A 15,153-nucleotide genomic window follows, 5' to 3' on the forward strand; every position below is an offset into this window, starting at 1 on the left:
CCAGAAAGAGATCCATTTGTAATCTGCACCTGCTTTACATCCCAATGCTTGGCACAAGGCAATGAAAGCTTGTCTACTGTTAATGTGAACTGCCTTCATTGCAACAGAGATGAAACATAAATATTCAGAAATAAATTTGTAAGAAAATCATGAGGCTTTTTATAGTTTTGATATATCTGACTGAAAAGAAAAACAGTTTCAACTGCATACCCACATTAGGAAATAAGGAACACACATATTTTGTTGTGAAACAGGGGGACCACAGTAGTGAGACTGAAAGCTACTAATTACTCCACAGTGGCAAAGAACCAGGTCACCTACTGGCTTGGCAAGGTTTTTGTTTGTTTATTTGTTTCTTAAGAACAAACAAACAGGACATAAAATTAAGAGCACAGCAATGATACAGGGCTGCCTGCCTTGGGATGCTGACCTTTCTACTCCTTACTCCTTTGTGGTTCATCTTTAGGGTTTAGTTTTGTTAAGGGTATGAAACACAAGTTTCCATTTCCTGGTAGCGTAATTTAAAAGAGGAGAACCTGGAAAATAGAATCCTCAAATCAATCTTTAAAATGAGAATCTTTAAATCAACACCAGTTATGGTAGTCATAAACACGATAGCTATAAAAGCTTTTTTTAAAAAGTGGTCTTTTCCTAAAAAGGAAAACAATAACTTATGATATATGCAATTCAGATATTATTTGTATGCTGTGGGCACAGCTGACTTGAAAGGAAAGGATGACTTAAAACCTTAGAACACTCCAGACATTCTGCCTTCATTTTCAGATTCTCTCATTGCTTAGATTCCAACTCATTTTTGTTTTGTTTACAAAATGATCACATTGTTTCATTAAAAACTGCCTAGTAACAACTTGGCTGTAAGACTGAAAAATAAATAAATAAGTTTAAAATGCAAACCAAATCAGAAGAATCACTGCCCAAGGACTTCAAATTCAAACCAGAAATGCTTAGCTCAGGGACTTGTATTTTCAATTTTTTTCCTAGTGTAAGTATAAGGCAGTGGGCTACCTAAAAGTATATTTTTAATATATGGAAGACCATCTGTGCTTCATGGCCTATATAAAATGAGTGGGGAAATTTTAAGTTGAGGTTCCAAATATGCAGAATACAAATCACACAAATGGCACTGAAACTCAAACCATTTGGGAAAGAAAGGGCTTGAAAACAGAATCATCTTTGCATGTCTCAAGAGCTGGTCATTCCAGATTAGTAGAGAGGGCCTTTGGCAAAAAAGTATGAGTGAACACATATCCTATCTCCAGACATATCTGATACTTTTGTTTGTTTTTCCCTTTTGTCAATTACAGCCCAAAGTCTTCCACCCCAGTTAACCTCAGTTTCATTTTTTTCTAAAAAAAAAAAAAAAAAAAAAGTCAGGCTGGGTTTTGTTCTAACGTGTACTTTCATTTCTGCAGATGATCCTCTTTCCTTGAAGGCAAGCAGTTTCACAGCTTCTGTTAAAGTCAACCGGGACAAAAATCAGGAGCGAGGGCAAAAGTCTTGAGAATTATCTACAGTGATTGAATAGAAATCACAGTAGATAATTACTGAAGTTAGCAGAAATTTGGTTCAAATCTTACCAGAACATCAGAGAGAGGCAACCAAGCTGTTGGCTCAAAGTGCAAAGATGGCTTAGGAAAACAACTTTAGAGAAAGGGTGCCAAGTCATTCCATTAGGGCAGAAATACTGAATCGTGTTCAGTCCTCAAGAGATACACACAGCTTTCAGTAATTCAACACAAGTGTAAACCACTATCAAAAGATTTAAGAGAGATTAATTGTCCTTCTGAGATTTGACCATGGTAAATGAGAGTTTTGAGGGGCTTATGCTATAGGTACCTTGGACAAAAGCCTTAAAAGAAGGGAAAGTTCAAGCTATAAATGAGGAAAGATCAGACATCTTTCAACTGGCTAAACAATCACTTCAGGAGAGTCAGGATCCTTCCTTCTCTATTCTTTACACATTTTTGATATATCAGAACAGAGTATAAGGCAACATCAGTTCCCCTCTGCTCTGCTATGTAACTAAAGATGGGCATATTTTTTTGAACACAAAAACAACAAAATCTTTCTCTGCCACCAAATATGTTAAACATCTCATAAAATGACATTGCATTCCTTTTTTCATTTAGGAAGGAGGAGCTAACTGGCTGCTGCAGTTAGCAGGAAATTCCATTGACAATAAAATAAATAAATCAACCAATCATCTCAAAAGCCTATGATTCAATTAAATGGGTTACAAAGAGCTTGAATTTGACAGTCAAATGTGTTCTTCTCTAAGATTTATCTGTGAACTTCCAATTAGAGAACTGAAGTGGAATAAACTACTCAGTGAAAATGAAGATATCTGGAAGGAAAAAATAATTAATTCAGTATGGCATAACACAAAGACTGTCTGGTGCCCATAAAAACAACAGAAGTTAAACAGCTCAGAAGCAAAAAAAAAAAAAAAAAAAGGAAAGGGAGGAAAGCTGCCTTACTGTTTATGGATCTGACAAAAGCCACAAACTCTGGGCTGTGAGATTTGCAAATGCAGAGACAGAAGTGTTTGAAGGCAGCAGGCAGCTAGGACTTAGCCAGTTCCTCATCTAGAATGTATCAACAAGGGCTAGAAAAGCCTGAGAAATTCTACTGATGAATCAACAACTTCCCTCTAAATAACCTAAAAGCCATTTTCTCTGGATTTTGAAACGAGGAGGATTTTTGCTTTGGACAACTTGTGTTTCAAAAGCTCAGTGACAAAGGGGTGAGATTTAAAAAGAAAAAAGAGATATTATACTATAAGACTGTTGAAGTCTATGACAATAGATTTTGAAGATTTAAAATGCAAGTTAAAGATTTTCTGCAGACAGAACAGAACATCACAAGGTCAGTGATACATTTGCTATTAAGGAAATTGCCAGGTAAATCAGGATATTACAGTACTGCAATGAAAGAATTTAAATATTAAATGACACTGGGGAGCTATATCACAATGACAGGTACTTACATTACAATTGGAAGACTCATCAAGTGTTGAGTAAGAGCCATCAGGCCATTCTGTAGCATCTACAGCACTGGATTGCCTGTGCTGGGCTTCATACTCTTTCAGCTGAAATTTGAAAGGACAGAAAAAACATTTTTCAATGACAAGAAGAGATCAATCTTCATTAAAATAGCAAGAGTTAATGTAATTTCGTTTTTCCCCCTGTATCATTGTGGATCTGGGAAAATCTGAATTTTTCCACTGCACACCTCACTTATTCAAAATAAATTGTCCAACAATTGCAAGTATGACAAATTAGTTGCTGCTTTTTTTTTCTTAGAAGGAAATGATCTGTAAATACTGAAATTTGATGACCTATTGTTGGTAAAACATAAGTTACACATCCCCATCTCAGAGGCAGAGTTTACAGTGGATAGACGAAATCACAATGACCTGCCAATTTCCTTCATGAAGAAAATGATCTGCATTAAAGACTAGGAACCATCCGTTGTAAGAAAAAAAAATAACCTCTTCCATCATCCAATAAAAGGCTTCAGACAAAACCATTACTACAGGAGTCTAAGTGTTGTAAGGATAAGAACTGATATTTTAAAAAAACAAGGCTGTTGCTAGTAGCTCAGACCACTAGAGGCAAAATCTACCAGTCCATATATGAACTATCAGATTAGATACAACCCTTTCACCCCACAAAACTTTAACAGCAGAGAAGAAAAACAATTCCCAATATTCCAACACAGTAATTTTAAAATCTTGCATTTTTTCATTATATGATTTCCAGCTAAGCAATATTTTATTCAGACAATAACATAAATTTATATTCTACAATAATCTATTTCACAATGTAGTATGTCAGTAAAGATATTTATGTGACTGCCAATCAATCTAATAATGTTTTCTCTAATGGAGCCCATACAGAACATCCTGTGTTCCATCACAGTATTTTACACATAAGTTGTGTTGAAACTTCAACCCTCTTTTGGCTTCTGAGCAATTAAAACCTTGGCCCTATTGCTGCACAAATGCAATACTTTATAGTTCTTTTTCTTGTCCTTTATTAACATTTAGATTTTGTAAAGAAACACTTGTGACAGCCATCCCACTTATAAAAACATATCTGTGTTTTACATCTGACATAATGACATATGTCAAAAATGGGTGAATATGTTTTCTTGAATATTATATAAGCAAAAACATCACTTTTTTGGCTAAGAAATAAGCATAAAAAATTTTAGCTTAAAGGAAAATAGTAAGAAATATATGTGTTCTGAATTGAGTAAGGCAAGCTCAGCAAAACCTGAAGCATTTCTGTTGGTACTTAAACATGTGAACATACTCAAAAAAAAAAATACAGTACAAGTCAGAGATTCTTCTCCCGCACTTTAGATAGCTGCAATGAAAAATTCTACTCTTAATCTTTTCTCTGATTAGTACCTTTTCTCGTTAATGGAGAGAAGCAATGCTTTTGGGACTCAATTTACCACGTACTGGATATCAATTTCTGGTTGAGCTAAATCCCACTTTCCTCAATAAACAAAGGAATTCCTACCTAATTTATGCTACCTATTGCAATGGGGCAAACAGGCAGGCCTTCTCCACCTCCTCCTAAGTTTTGTGAATGAAATAAAACTACAGATTGATGCATCCTACGTTCTAAATCATGTTTGTCAAGGAGACTGAAGCATGCACATATCATACCCTAGCAAGTGCTTCCTCAATGGTGATCATCTTCTCTTTCACCATCATCATCAGCTGGATCCGTTCCTCATCACTCATTGTGATCTCACTGGCCACATAACCAACATCTTCTCCTGCACAAAAAAAGCACAAATATTTTAAGCACATGTAAGAATTGATGCACAGGGCAGGGTACATTGAAACTGGATTTTACCCAGTGCTCTAAAATCTTGTTGCCACGTGGATCTGGCTGGTCAGAAACACACCCTCCCTAGAGCAGGCTCATGGTAGGATTTCAAAGGACTGACTGATTTCGAAGTAACTGAGCAATAAAAGGAAGCAATTTAGAACTAAAAAACGAAGCCTACTTTGATTCCGAAAGCAAGCAAGCATGAAAAGGAGAAATAAAAACTGACTGTCATCACGTGGCTATTGACCCTGAAAGACAAGAATTAAAAGAGGAGGTGCTAATGCTGGAAAAGTCAAGCACTCAGCCCTGACAAATACTGGAATCAGATGCCAGAACTTGCCTGTTCAGGAATGCTGAGCTGGGCCCTTGCAGCTCTCTGCTGTGGGCTGACCACTGCTTGTGATCTATCCAGACTAGCTAATCACCCGCTAAGCTGGCACAGGTGCCAGATGTATTGCACTCTCAGCTACCTCTCCTTCTGCAATGTGCTTGGCATGCCAGCACAGACAGCTGGAACTTGCCTCGAGAACCAGCAAGGACCCACACTTAACTGGAAGCGTGTCCCTTCTGGACCTACTAAATGGGCTTTTATCATCTTTCACAATCTACCTGAACACAGAGAAGCATCTGTTTGCAACACAAGAAGCTAACCGATACACATGGGGAAACAGAAATTTTCTGTGCACAGAGAAACACTCAATGCAATCCACAGCTGCATCTTTTGCAGAAGAACTAGAGAAAGACACCTGACAGTTTAAAGGGAATCAAGCCTACATTTGCACTGGTCACCAGAGACACTTTTACTGGTCCTTGTGGTGTCTTCTACTATGACAGGCTGAATTCAAGCCTAAAGCAACAGGTCAAAGTAACAAAATGCCAAAGAAAGGAGAAATATCCTTCTAATTTAAACAGAACAGTATTTCTCTTACCAAGTCAGGACTAGGGGAAAAAAAAAAGCATATTGTTTAGATACATCTATTACTTATATATTAACTGCACCACTCCCCATGTGTGCCATCACTCACAATAAGGACCAAAGGCAGCCCAGCTTCGTGTCTGCAGTCTCAAGAATTTGACTTCTCATTCTGAACATGGTCACAAATGAACCAAACATGTGACTCTTCCAGAGCCACAGACCCCAGCTGCCACACTATCACAAATGCATTTTATTCCTTTGTGATGCTGGCCCCTTATGTTTTATATGGATAGGATGTGCACTAATGAAAAAGCTTTACCTTTTGAAGTCTGCCTCATTAGTCCTTTCTGGTTCTTTCGGAAATTCTGCCAAAAAAACTTATTTTTCTTTTTCCAGTCTGCTTTCCCTAAAAGGAAAGTGGAGTGGGAGGATGAGGGGAAAGGGAAAAACAATTTTAGAAAGAAACATTAGTTAGTAAATTCTGGAGACACTTTCAAACACTACATTCCATTTTAAAATCATAAACAAGAATAAAAAGCCCTCAAATTTTCTGGTTTTCTTGATTTATTCCATACTAGAACTATATTGATGTAGCTATTTCAGGGCAATGCACATTCTTTTTATAATTGCCAATGCTGTAGAGGGCAGAGATGAGCCAGTAATTTACATATATTGAATTATAAATAGAAAATATTTTACATCAATTTTGATGTCTTTTGAGTTGTAAATGTCAAGTCTGGAAGTGTTTTTGAAGTATTCTGTTGGTTTGTTCTCTTTAACTGAATCAAAATTATGCAGCCTAAGCCACAACCCAGGTAAGTGATTTTCTAGTATATCTGTGCATATCTATCAAGAAATGAAATAATTAACATATATACATGCACATGCACACACACACGTTCTGCTACTTGGCATGAGATCATCAGCTACACCTGACCCTTGCTCTCTGTATGGCTGGACTGTACAGGGCTGGGTCTCCATGTCCACAAGCACCAGATTTCCATATGGATTGATGACCTTAAAGTAAATAATTTGCTCTAGAAAGACAAATGGGACCTAGCTCAAAGTAGGGCATATATATCTGTATTCTGTTGAATTAACCAGGGCACATGCTATAAAGTTTGTGCCACCTACAAATGAACCTACTGCGCCTGATCTGGCAGAAATGCTACTGACAAAGAGCTATTAGTATTTAAGATCTTGCCCTGGATGACCTAGAGCTGAGCTTCCTGACTCTCTGAAATACTGCTGAAGTTTAGACTGTGTGGACATGTCCCAAGAATAGCATTGAAAGGAAACAAAAAAGAAAAACCTTCCAGATTTATTTTTCTTTTCCAATAATCAATTTCAAAAACAAAGAAAGAGACTCTGGCATGACACAAACAAAAATAACAAAGAACCTCCATTATTTACTGGTGGTGGTAATTTTTGGAATACAAAAGGACAGGCTAGCTGTGATCTAACATGCAAACATTTTCAATTCAATATAACAAGTCAAAAGATGCATATTTATCACATGACAATGCTGGCTGGGCAGTTTTAGTGATTGTTGAGACACAGCATCAAACTGAAAGCTGCTGAGACTAGCCCTCCACACACACAAATGTTGCTGACTTCTGCCAGCTCTTCACATCCCAGCACAAGCAAAACTTAAAAGCTGTTTAAGAATTCCTTAGGAGTATCAAATAAAATGAAATATACTGACCTACAGAGCCTTCTTCTGAACTTGATTTATGAATGGAGAGCCTAGGACACAAAAGAGAAATGGACTTATTGATGCAGGCTTTTCACATTTCAGGGGAGTTGTCTAGTTACAGTAAATTATAGTTTCCAAACAATATATCATGAGCTGCTTTCTCTTCCCTTTTCTCCCCAGTGCAGCAAGTTGGAAATGAAAACTGAACCTACTGGTCTGACCACAGTAACTGAGTTTCCTTCTGAAATGAGCCTTTTGTGACCAGCACAGAAAAATATATACTGACAGAAACCAACAGAAAGGAGTCCAAGGATTCCTCAGAAAAACAATTATTCACATAGTTTCCCCACTTGCATTTGCAAAACAGTAATTTTGCTGCCTTAGAAACTGTAGAACTGGGACGCTGCACTTGTTTAGCTGTACATCAATTTTCAGCCTATTTGGTTTTTATCTGACAATCTGTGTTAGTATGTGCTCATTACATCTCCAGAAGCCACCATGTGGAAGACAGCAGTAGAGATTTAAAGACAAGGTGGAGAAGGTTTGTCCAGACCCTATGAAGTGCAACCGTAACTGACTGGAGACTACAGCTTCTCCCAAATCCCTTCTGTGTGCTTTCTCACCAGTGTATGCTCCCTTCCTCAAAAGCTAGCTGGAGAGACTTAGACAAGTCCAGCACATGGGCTTTACAAACAGCTCACTAAAATAGCAAATATATCTTTTGTTCTTGGTCTTTATGTTCACTGAACCAGTTTTCCAGAATGGATTCCAACTCAGTGCCAACAGTTCATTGTGGGATCTCTGATGAGACAACATCACCCCGCTTCACTGCCTTTTTTCTCTGTCTGCATAAATGGAGCTAACAGAAATTACCAAACCTTGCATTATTCTTTGAAGCCTTCCTGTGGGAATTGCCATTTAACTACACTGCAGCAAGGCAGTGAATGACTTCTGCAAGCACCAAGGGCTTTGCTGGAGGCTCCATGTGCAAAGCATCGCTGCGGCGGCTCTGCTGCGGGCTCGGCCCTGCGACACTCCAATGTCCCATTGTGTGGTGGCTGTGCCGCAGCCATGCGGGGCGGAAACACACACACCACAGCCTACCAAGGAGACCTCAAGCCAAACTGTTCCCTGAATGAGGCCATATAATAACACACACACGACACACTCTTGTTGCTGTCCATGCACACTGTCTGCACGGGCTCCCTGAGCTCTCTCAGACCTCCGGCAGAGGGCAATAAAGAGTTTCTGATCAATTCACTAAGCCACTTGAAAGGAAATTACAGTTCAAGCCAGGTCGGCGTTTAGAGGAAACAAGCAATTACTGGCCAACATCTTATAAGCAGGAAACACATGCACATCAATTTGCAAAGGTATCATTAAAGGGGAAACGAGACAGTACGAAGTTTCAGTCTGATTCAGTAATTCATCTAGACAAGGAGGGTCTGGCATAGTGAAGCTCTGAAATACAGCCTCTCTAAAACTCAGACTGCTCAGAAATTTAATCCAGCACAAACTGCAAACTAATTAAGGCAAACAAACTTCAAATTTTTAGTGCACCAGGAGGAGGAAGACATTTAGTGTCTTCCTTCCTGGTGTTTACTCTTGAAGGGGAGAAGTCAATAATATGCCAGCAGATACTTAATTTTTAAGAAGCCCAGTGAAAGGTGAAAAATACAAACCCAATACTTTCCAGATAGAAATTTCCAGAAAAAGCCCTTCAACAACAGCAGAAATTAATCCAGACACTTCGAAGTAATGTTCTCAGCAAGTATTTTTCTAAATAAAGGTATATCAGATAAAAAAAGTACGTGGAGTTGTATATGGAGATTTTCTCTTTTTATGAAATCCAAGCTCTGTTGGAACTGACAGAATTAATCTGCTACATGTTTTGCAGACGAGCATGGACTCCACCCATCAAGCAGGTTATTCTATTTATTTTAAATTAATTTAGTATCCATGAAATGTACCAAATCACTATCCTTAGAAAATGATATCTGTTAATGATCAGAACTCTGCCTCACTAGTGAAATTACCCTTAAAGTGGAGAGGCAATCTCTTGTGCTCTGTGGCCTCCAAATCCATTTTTATCCTTTTCTTCTCTTGCACAGTTGCCAAAAACGATGCAAGTAAGCAGCAGGTGTAGCGGCAACATTTGTGATGTGGACATCTGTTCAGTATGAGTTAGCCTGAGGCCACCAACTCATCATAAACTGGCCTCCAAAGAAGGGGAAGGGCAGTAGGAGCAAACACCTGACACGCCCAAACCAGACAGGGTGAGGAGGAAGGCAGGATCCACAGCAAGCAGACCACCTTCTCATTTATAACTGATTTAAGAACTATGCTGAGCTTCATCAGAGGATGCAAATTTCAATTATCATTTCATGCATTCCTTCAAGAGAAAATCTTCCATGCCTGGGCTGACCTTGAAAATGCTAACAGCTGCTCTGAAGAGATGGAAATGCCAACAAAACTTACCACATAGTGCCTGATAAGGAACTTGCTTTTTAGCTCCACCCGACAATTCCAATGCTTAAAAATCCTCATGAAATCAATCAAGCATTTTACTTTCTAGATGTCTGGTGAAAAATTCCAGACTACCTTGGTGTCACTGTATGTTTGATTTACAAATTACACTCCCTTACTCTGTTAAATCTGCAGCGCTTCTGTGAACGTGCACTGAAAGTGATTTGTGCTCTTCCATTCATAGACTGATAACTTGTACTGAAAGTTAATGATGCAGGGACACTTGGCAGAAGTTTCAGCACTGTGTGTCTGAAAGGGAGCCAAATGCCATTACTCCACCATGGAGGCCTTCATTTTTGTTGTGGTCTGATGTACAACTTCATTAGCAAGCTTTCACATGAAATGTACTCTGTCACTGCATAAAGCAGAAGAAATGTATGGGTATATGCTCACACGAAGAAGAACAAAACAAGATTTACAGCCAGAGGGAAGGAGTATTTTCTTATCAACCCACAATCTCTGGAAGCAGGCAGGAGATGGGGTCAAAACTTTAATTCATTAATCTCACAAACCCATAGCCATCTCTAGGCCAGTACACTTTGTGCCTCTTCAAGCCAAAGTGCTGAAATAAACAAATGAGAAAAAAACCTCACCAAACCCAAAACAGAAATTGAACTACTTTTGAGAGTACTCAGATATTGCCTTAGAGAGTTGATGGGTTTGAGCAGAATTTAGTAAACAACATCAGGCCACTCAGTGATCAGTGACACAAAATTTAGTAGCAACAGCTGGGGCAAAGAACCTGGACCAGGAACTCGTTGGTTAGAAAGACTGGCTTAACAGAAATGAGTTTACATTCAACATTAAAGTGTTCAAGTACACAGACAAGACAGACACAAAAGTCAGTCTTTCAAATGCTAGAGGTCTGCAAATGACAGAGTACCTGCGGATATCAGGTGGAAAAGGATGACTAAGAAAACCTACATATTATTCCTAAAAGGCATAAGGATGGAAAACTCCAATGGTAGTATGAAGAATACGAAGAACAAATATATATATGGGAGTGGCTGTACAACCATCATTATTCATGCTCAAGAAAGAGAAATTCAAACTAGATGTGTTATAGAGAAAGCTGTTAGAATAGCTAGGGAACTGGACAGCTAATTTTAAAAAAGAAAGCTAGAAAGTTTTGCCTGTCAAGTTGGAAAGCTGCAAGAAGATAAACTTACTCCCTACTAATAAATCAGGCACAGGAACAAACAGACACATGCTGGAAAAAATTAGAAAAAAGAAGCTAACATTTCCTAACTATTTGGACAAACTTCCAACGGTAGGCAGAGAAAGGGAGAACAACTTAAAAAACTTATTTAACTGCTTTTACAGAAGGCTGCTTGAAAGATAAGAGGCCAGACCAGACATCTTAAAGAGACCAGACAAGACATCATCATAAGGACTGCCTCTGGAGGGCACTTTTGGTTCTTGTTTTGCAGCCTGAGGGCTCTTAGGAGCAATGTCAAAGCCTGACATCTAAAATGGTCTCTGAATCTATCTTTCCATGAAATAACTGCAGTGGGGATAACACTGTTACACCTAAGCAATACCTTTGAAATCTGTAGGTGGTCTCCAAAACTTGGTGTGCAAGACTCAATGCACACATTTGGGTCACAAGCCAGTTAAGCCTGTCTGATTATTAAGACTGGTTTTAAGTAGGCTACAGCTTTCCAGTTAACTCTTGACTGATTCTGATCTCAGACAGAAAAACACTGGGGCTAATCTTTCATAGAGAGTGGTTGATATTACAAGAGACACAGTCATATGTGCCCCAGGAACGTGCTGGTACTCCACAGAACTGGGAACAGAAACAAATGACACCATGCGCTGCTTTCATGAATGCGCCTGTTGATTTTTTGAAATCTCATCATTCCAAAAACAGAACAAATATGGGAACTGAGAATGATTGGCATTTATATTTTAAATGCAGATGTGCTTCAACAAATGTCCGTGTCTCATTTATGGGCCATAAAATCCACAGGTGCATAGCACTGTATGATGGTGAAACCACTGCTGTTACCGTCTTCGATAAACTGACAGTGCCCCTCTCATTCCTTACCAATGATTATTTATAGTACTCCGTGGAAAATGGTTTAGATGAGATTTTTAGTATATGAAATTTATGCATATTCAGAGCGGTGAATAAACCAGTGCAAAAGCCCATGCTGGCTCTGCTGCAAAGCCATTTGGTTATCCCTGTGCATTAGAAATGGCCCACTTACATAATTAGTATGAAAAACTGACAGACTTGTAACTGCTCCTGACTGAATACAAGGTAATTTATCTAACTGGAGCTGGCACAGGGAAGAAAATGGGCCTTTGGTATTTTTATCAAATTTGCATGAACCTGAAGAGAAAGGAGGCCTGCAAGGTTCTGACCTTGCTGGCACCAGTGTGAGAAAGGGATGGAAAGCAAAGAGGTTTCATTCAATTATCTTCTCATTAGGTTTCCATAGCAATGGCTCTTTAAGCAGGTCAAAACTTTCTCAGTGGAAACAAACACTGAGCTGTTTGTGGGCCGTGCGTGTGTATGTGTACTCTGTAGCATCACCAGCATGGTCCTGTGGGCTCAGTCCGTGGACGGGCAGCAGGCAGATGGGGGTACACCATGTATTTAATAACAGACTACTTGCTCCCAGCCAGGGGGCGGATAATTGCCAGCTAAAAACCCTTTGAGAGCAAAGAGCAGGGCCCAACGCTGCAGGCAATGCTTCCCCTCCTATCCGTGTATTGCTCACTCTGTGCCATCTCAACTCGCTGTGACAAGTCAGACTTTCTCGTGAAATGTGTCCTTCATACTTCCTTGTACAAAATTACCAGGCTTGAAATCTTCTTCCAGCTGCTCAAAGGCACACTGGTTTGCCTCCTCACGTGTCCCAGGCAGCGTTTGGCTGGCCTCTCGCTCCCATTGTGTGGGTTATTGTGGGAGTTTCCTGCCCTACTTCTCTTGAGGAGGCTGTTTAAAGGCAGCATGAATAATTTGCCTTTGACTAAATCAGGCCTCAAACAAGTGAAAACAGGGCCATACACATTCAGTGATTTTTTTCAATCCTGCAAGGACAGGGTATAAAAAATATATTCTAAGTTAAAACATCTCAAGTAAAAAACCCTCTTACTTCTTTGTTCTCCAAGATTCTTTTCCATTTTAAAACTATGCAAAAGAAATAATTTATTCTCTTAGCAATTAAGTGCAGCCTTTATCTACCTCAGTTTGGGGGATTTGTTTGTTTTTTGCTTTGCTCTTCTCAGTTTCTGCCCTCTCTCAGCCTTACATCCTCTTTCAGACCTGCACTTCTCTTTCTTTGACGATGAGCTTACAAATACCTGCCAGAATTAATCTGGGCACTCTGAGAAGTTGCCAGAATCTACATTGATAGAATTTAAACCCCCCCATCCATGACCTGGAGGGATGATTTAATAACCTCCTCCATTCAAATCTTGACCTGCAGTTTGGATGCTGCAGGGAAAGAAGACTAGGGAATCAAGTGTTAAAAGCTACTGGCAAAGGCCAGTAGATTAATGTACCACTAAAGGGGGCAGAATTGAGGCTTAGATGAACCTTTCTGCAGCTTTCACTGAAAACCATTGTGGAAAATAGGAACACTGAAATGCAGGCTCTATCCCAGCCTTAGGTTGATATAGAGTTCCAGTTTATGCCACAGGACACTGGAACGCCTGCACTATGGCACATTCATTGCAAAAAAATTCTTAAAAACAGATTCAGTCAATCATGTCTCCTGCAGTGACAACAGATTCAATGCAGATAGCAGCCACTTGTGCTGTGGCCTCACTGCTTGCCTGCTAACATTCCCAACAAGGCACCAGAGATCTGGCCAAGCTGCATGAATGGCAGGCACGAGTGGTTCAGTATATCCTGCACTCACACAGAGTGACAGCCATCGCCCTCAGGAGCAGCTGAAGGAGGGAGCTGAGGTGCAGCTGCCAGAGGCACAGCAGCTCCCCCATGCCGGGGGAATGCAAAGCCCCTGAGCGATGCTGCCCTGTGTCACCTGCACCCCACACATGCCTGCTTTTCTCCTTCTGCCTGACATGTATGTTTCTGGCCAGTTCCCTGCTCTGGCAGAGTCTCAGATTTAGGTCTTGAGTATCACAGGGTCAAGAGCGTTTGAACTGTACTGAGCCACAGCCTGAGGAGTACAGCAGGATGAATTGCAGCACTTGATATGAAGGGTGACGATTTACTGGTCAGGAGTGCACTTGAGTGGTACAGTTCAAGAAAGTGCAGGTGATCCTTATAGAAGGTGACAATTCATAACACCCACTGCCACACAAAGGTGGTGAGAATGACTGAAACATCAGATACATGACACAACTGTTACCTCATGCATTGTTTTCATCCTTTCTTTCTCTAGCAGAAATATTAGAAAAGAGAAATATTAAGGGACTTTGAAAAATATTAGTCTATAGGAATGTCTATACCTCATCCTATTCGTATGCAATACTCCCAAGTCTCTTACCCACTTCCTTTTCTTTCCCAGCAGATCTCAGATACACCACATCTGAAACACAGCCCAAAGGCTGATGGAGCAAACAGTGACAGCAAACAGATCTATTTCCAAAGAGGGAAAACACACAACTTCCTTTCTGCAACATCCCCCCAGTTCTTCTAAAAACAGGATGAGAGTCAGGATGCAGAAGCCTGAGTTCAGGGGACTGGGTTTAACCTGGATTTCCTGGCAAACATGCAGAGCTCATCAGTCTGTCATGTAGACTTGAATGCTCAAAAATGGGAACAGGCTAAAAGTTGGGTTACATTGTTTAAATGCTCTGTTTACAATTATGAGAAAACCCTGCTCGGTCCCCTATCTGAGTAAACATCCTTGGGGTGTTGCCATCTCTTCGAAATAATAGGAATTGTATATACAATACATCCCCAGATGAACATGGTATGGGGTCAGAGAAGTAACAGTAATTGCTAAAGAACACATTTACTGCATGTTTTCTACACTAATGATTGTTCCAGCAAAAGTAGAAGTCAATGTGTCTTTTTAGAAGACCTGTGCTTCTGGGGAAATTTTTGTTTAAAATTAATAATATCACTGTTAAAGATGCTGTTGCCACTTTACTGAAGACACACTGAGAAACAGCAAAGTTACACTAGCACCACAATTGTCAGTAAGACCATAGTTTAAAAT

The 15,153-nt window shown here is 39.6% G+C and overlaps 1 protein-coding gene across 2 annotated transcripts in view; it reads right to left on the reverse strand.

Annotated features, from left to right (window-relative positions):
* The window catches only part of SASH1 (SAM and SH3 domain containing 1), a 122,250-nt gene that overhangs the window by 43,579 nt on the left and 63,518 nt on the right, over positions 1 to 15,153 (reverse strand). The window contains exons 5-8 of one of the 2 annotated variants that reach the window (XM_031056232.1): positions 7,490 to 7,530; positions 6,104 to 6,181; positions 4,700 to 4,812; positions 3,008 to 3,109 (exon numbers count right to left, since the gene is read on the reverse strand). In XM_031056232.1, coding sequence (XP_030912092.1) covers positions 3,008 to 3,109; positions 4,700 to 4,812; positions 6,104 to 6,181; positions 7,490 to 7,530 — 334 coding nt within the window. Of the gene's footprint in view, positions 1 to 3,007; positions 3,110 to 4,699; positions 4,813 to 6,103; positions 6,191 to 7,489; positions 7,531 to 15,153 lie in introns of both variants that reach the window. The other variant, XM_031056231.1, reaches the window with a different exon arrangement.

This window comes from Geospiza fortis, unplaced genomic scaffold (genome assembly GCF_000277835.1).
Source record: "Geospiza fortis unplaced genomic scaffold, GeoFor_1.0 scaffold162, whole genome shotgun sequence".
Lineage (NCBI taxonomy): Eukaryota > Metazoa > Chordata > Aves > Passeriformes > Thraupidae > Geospiza > Geospiza fortis.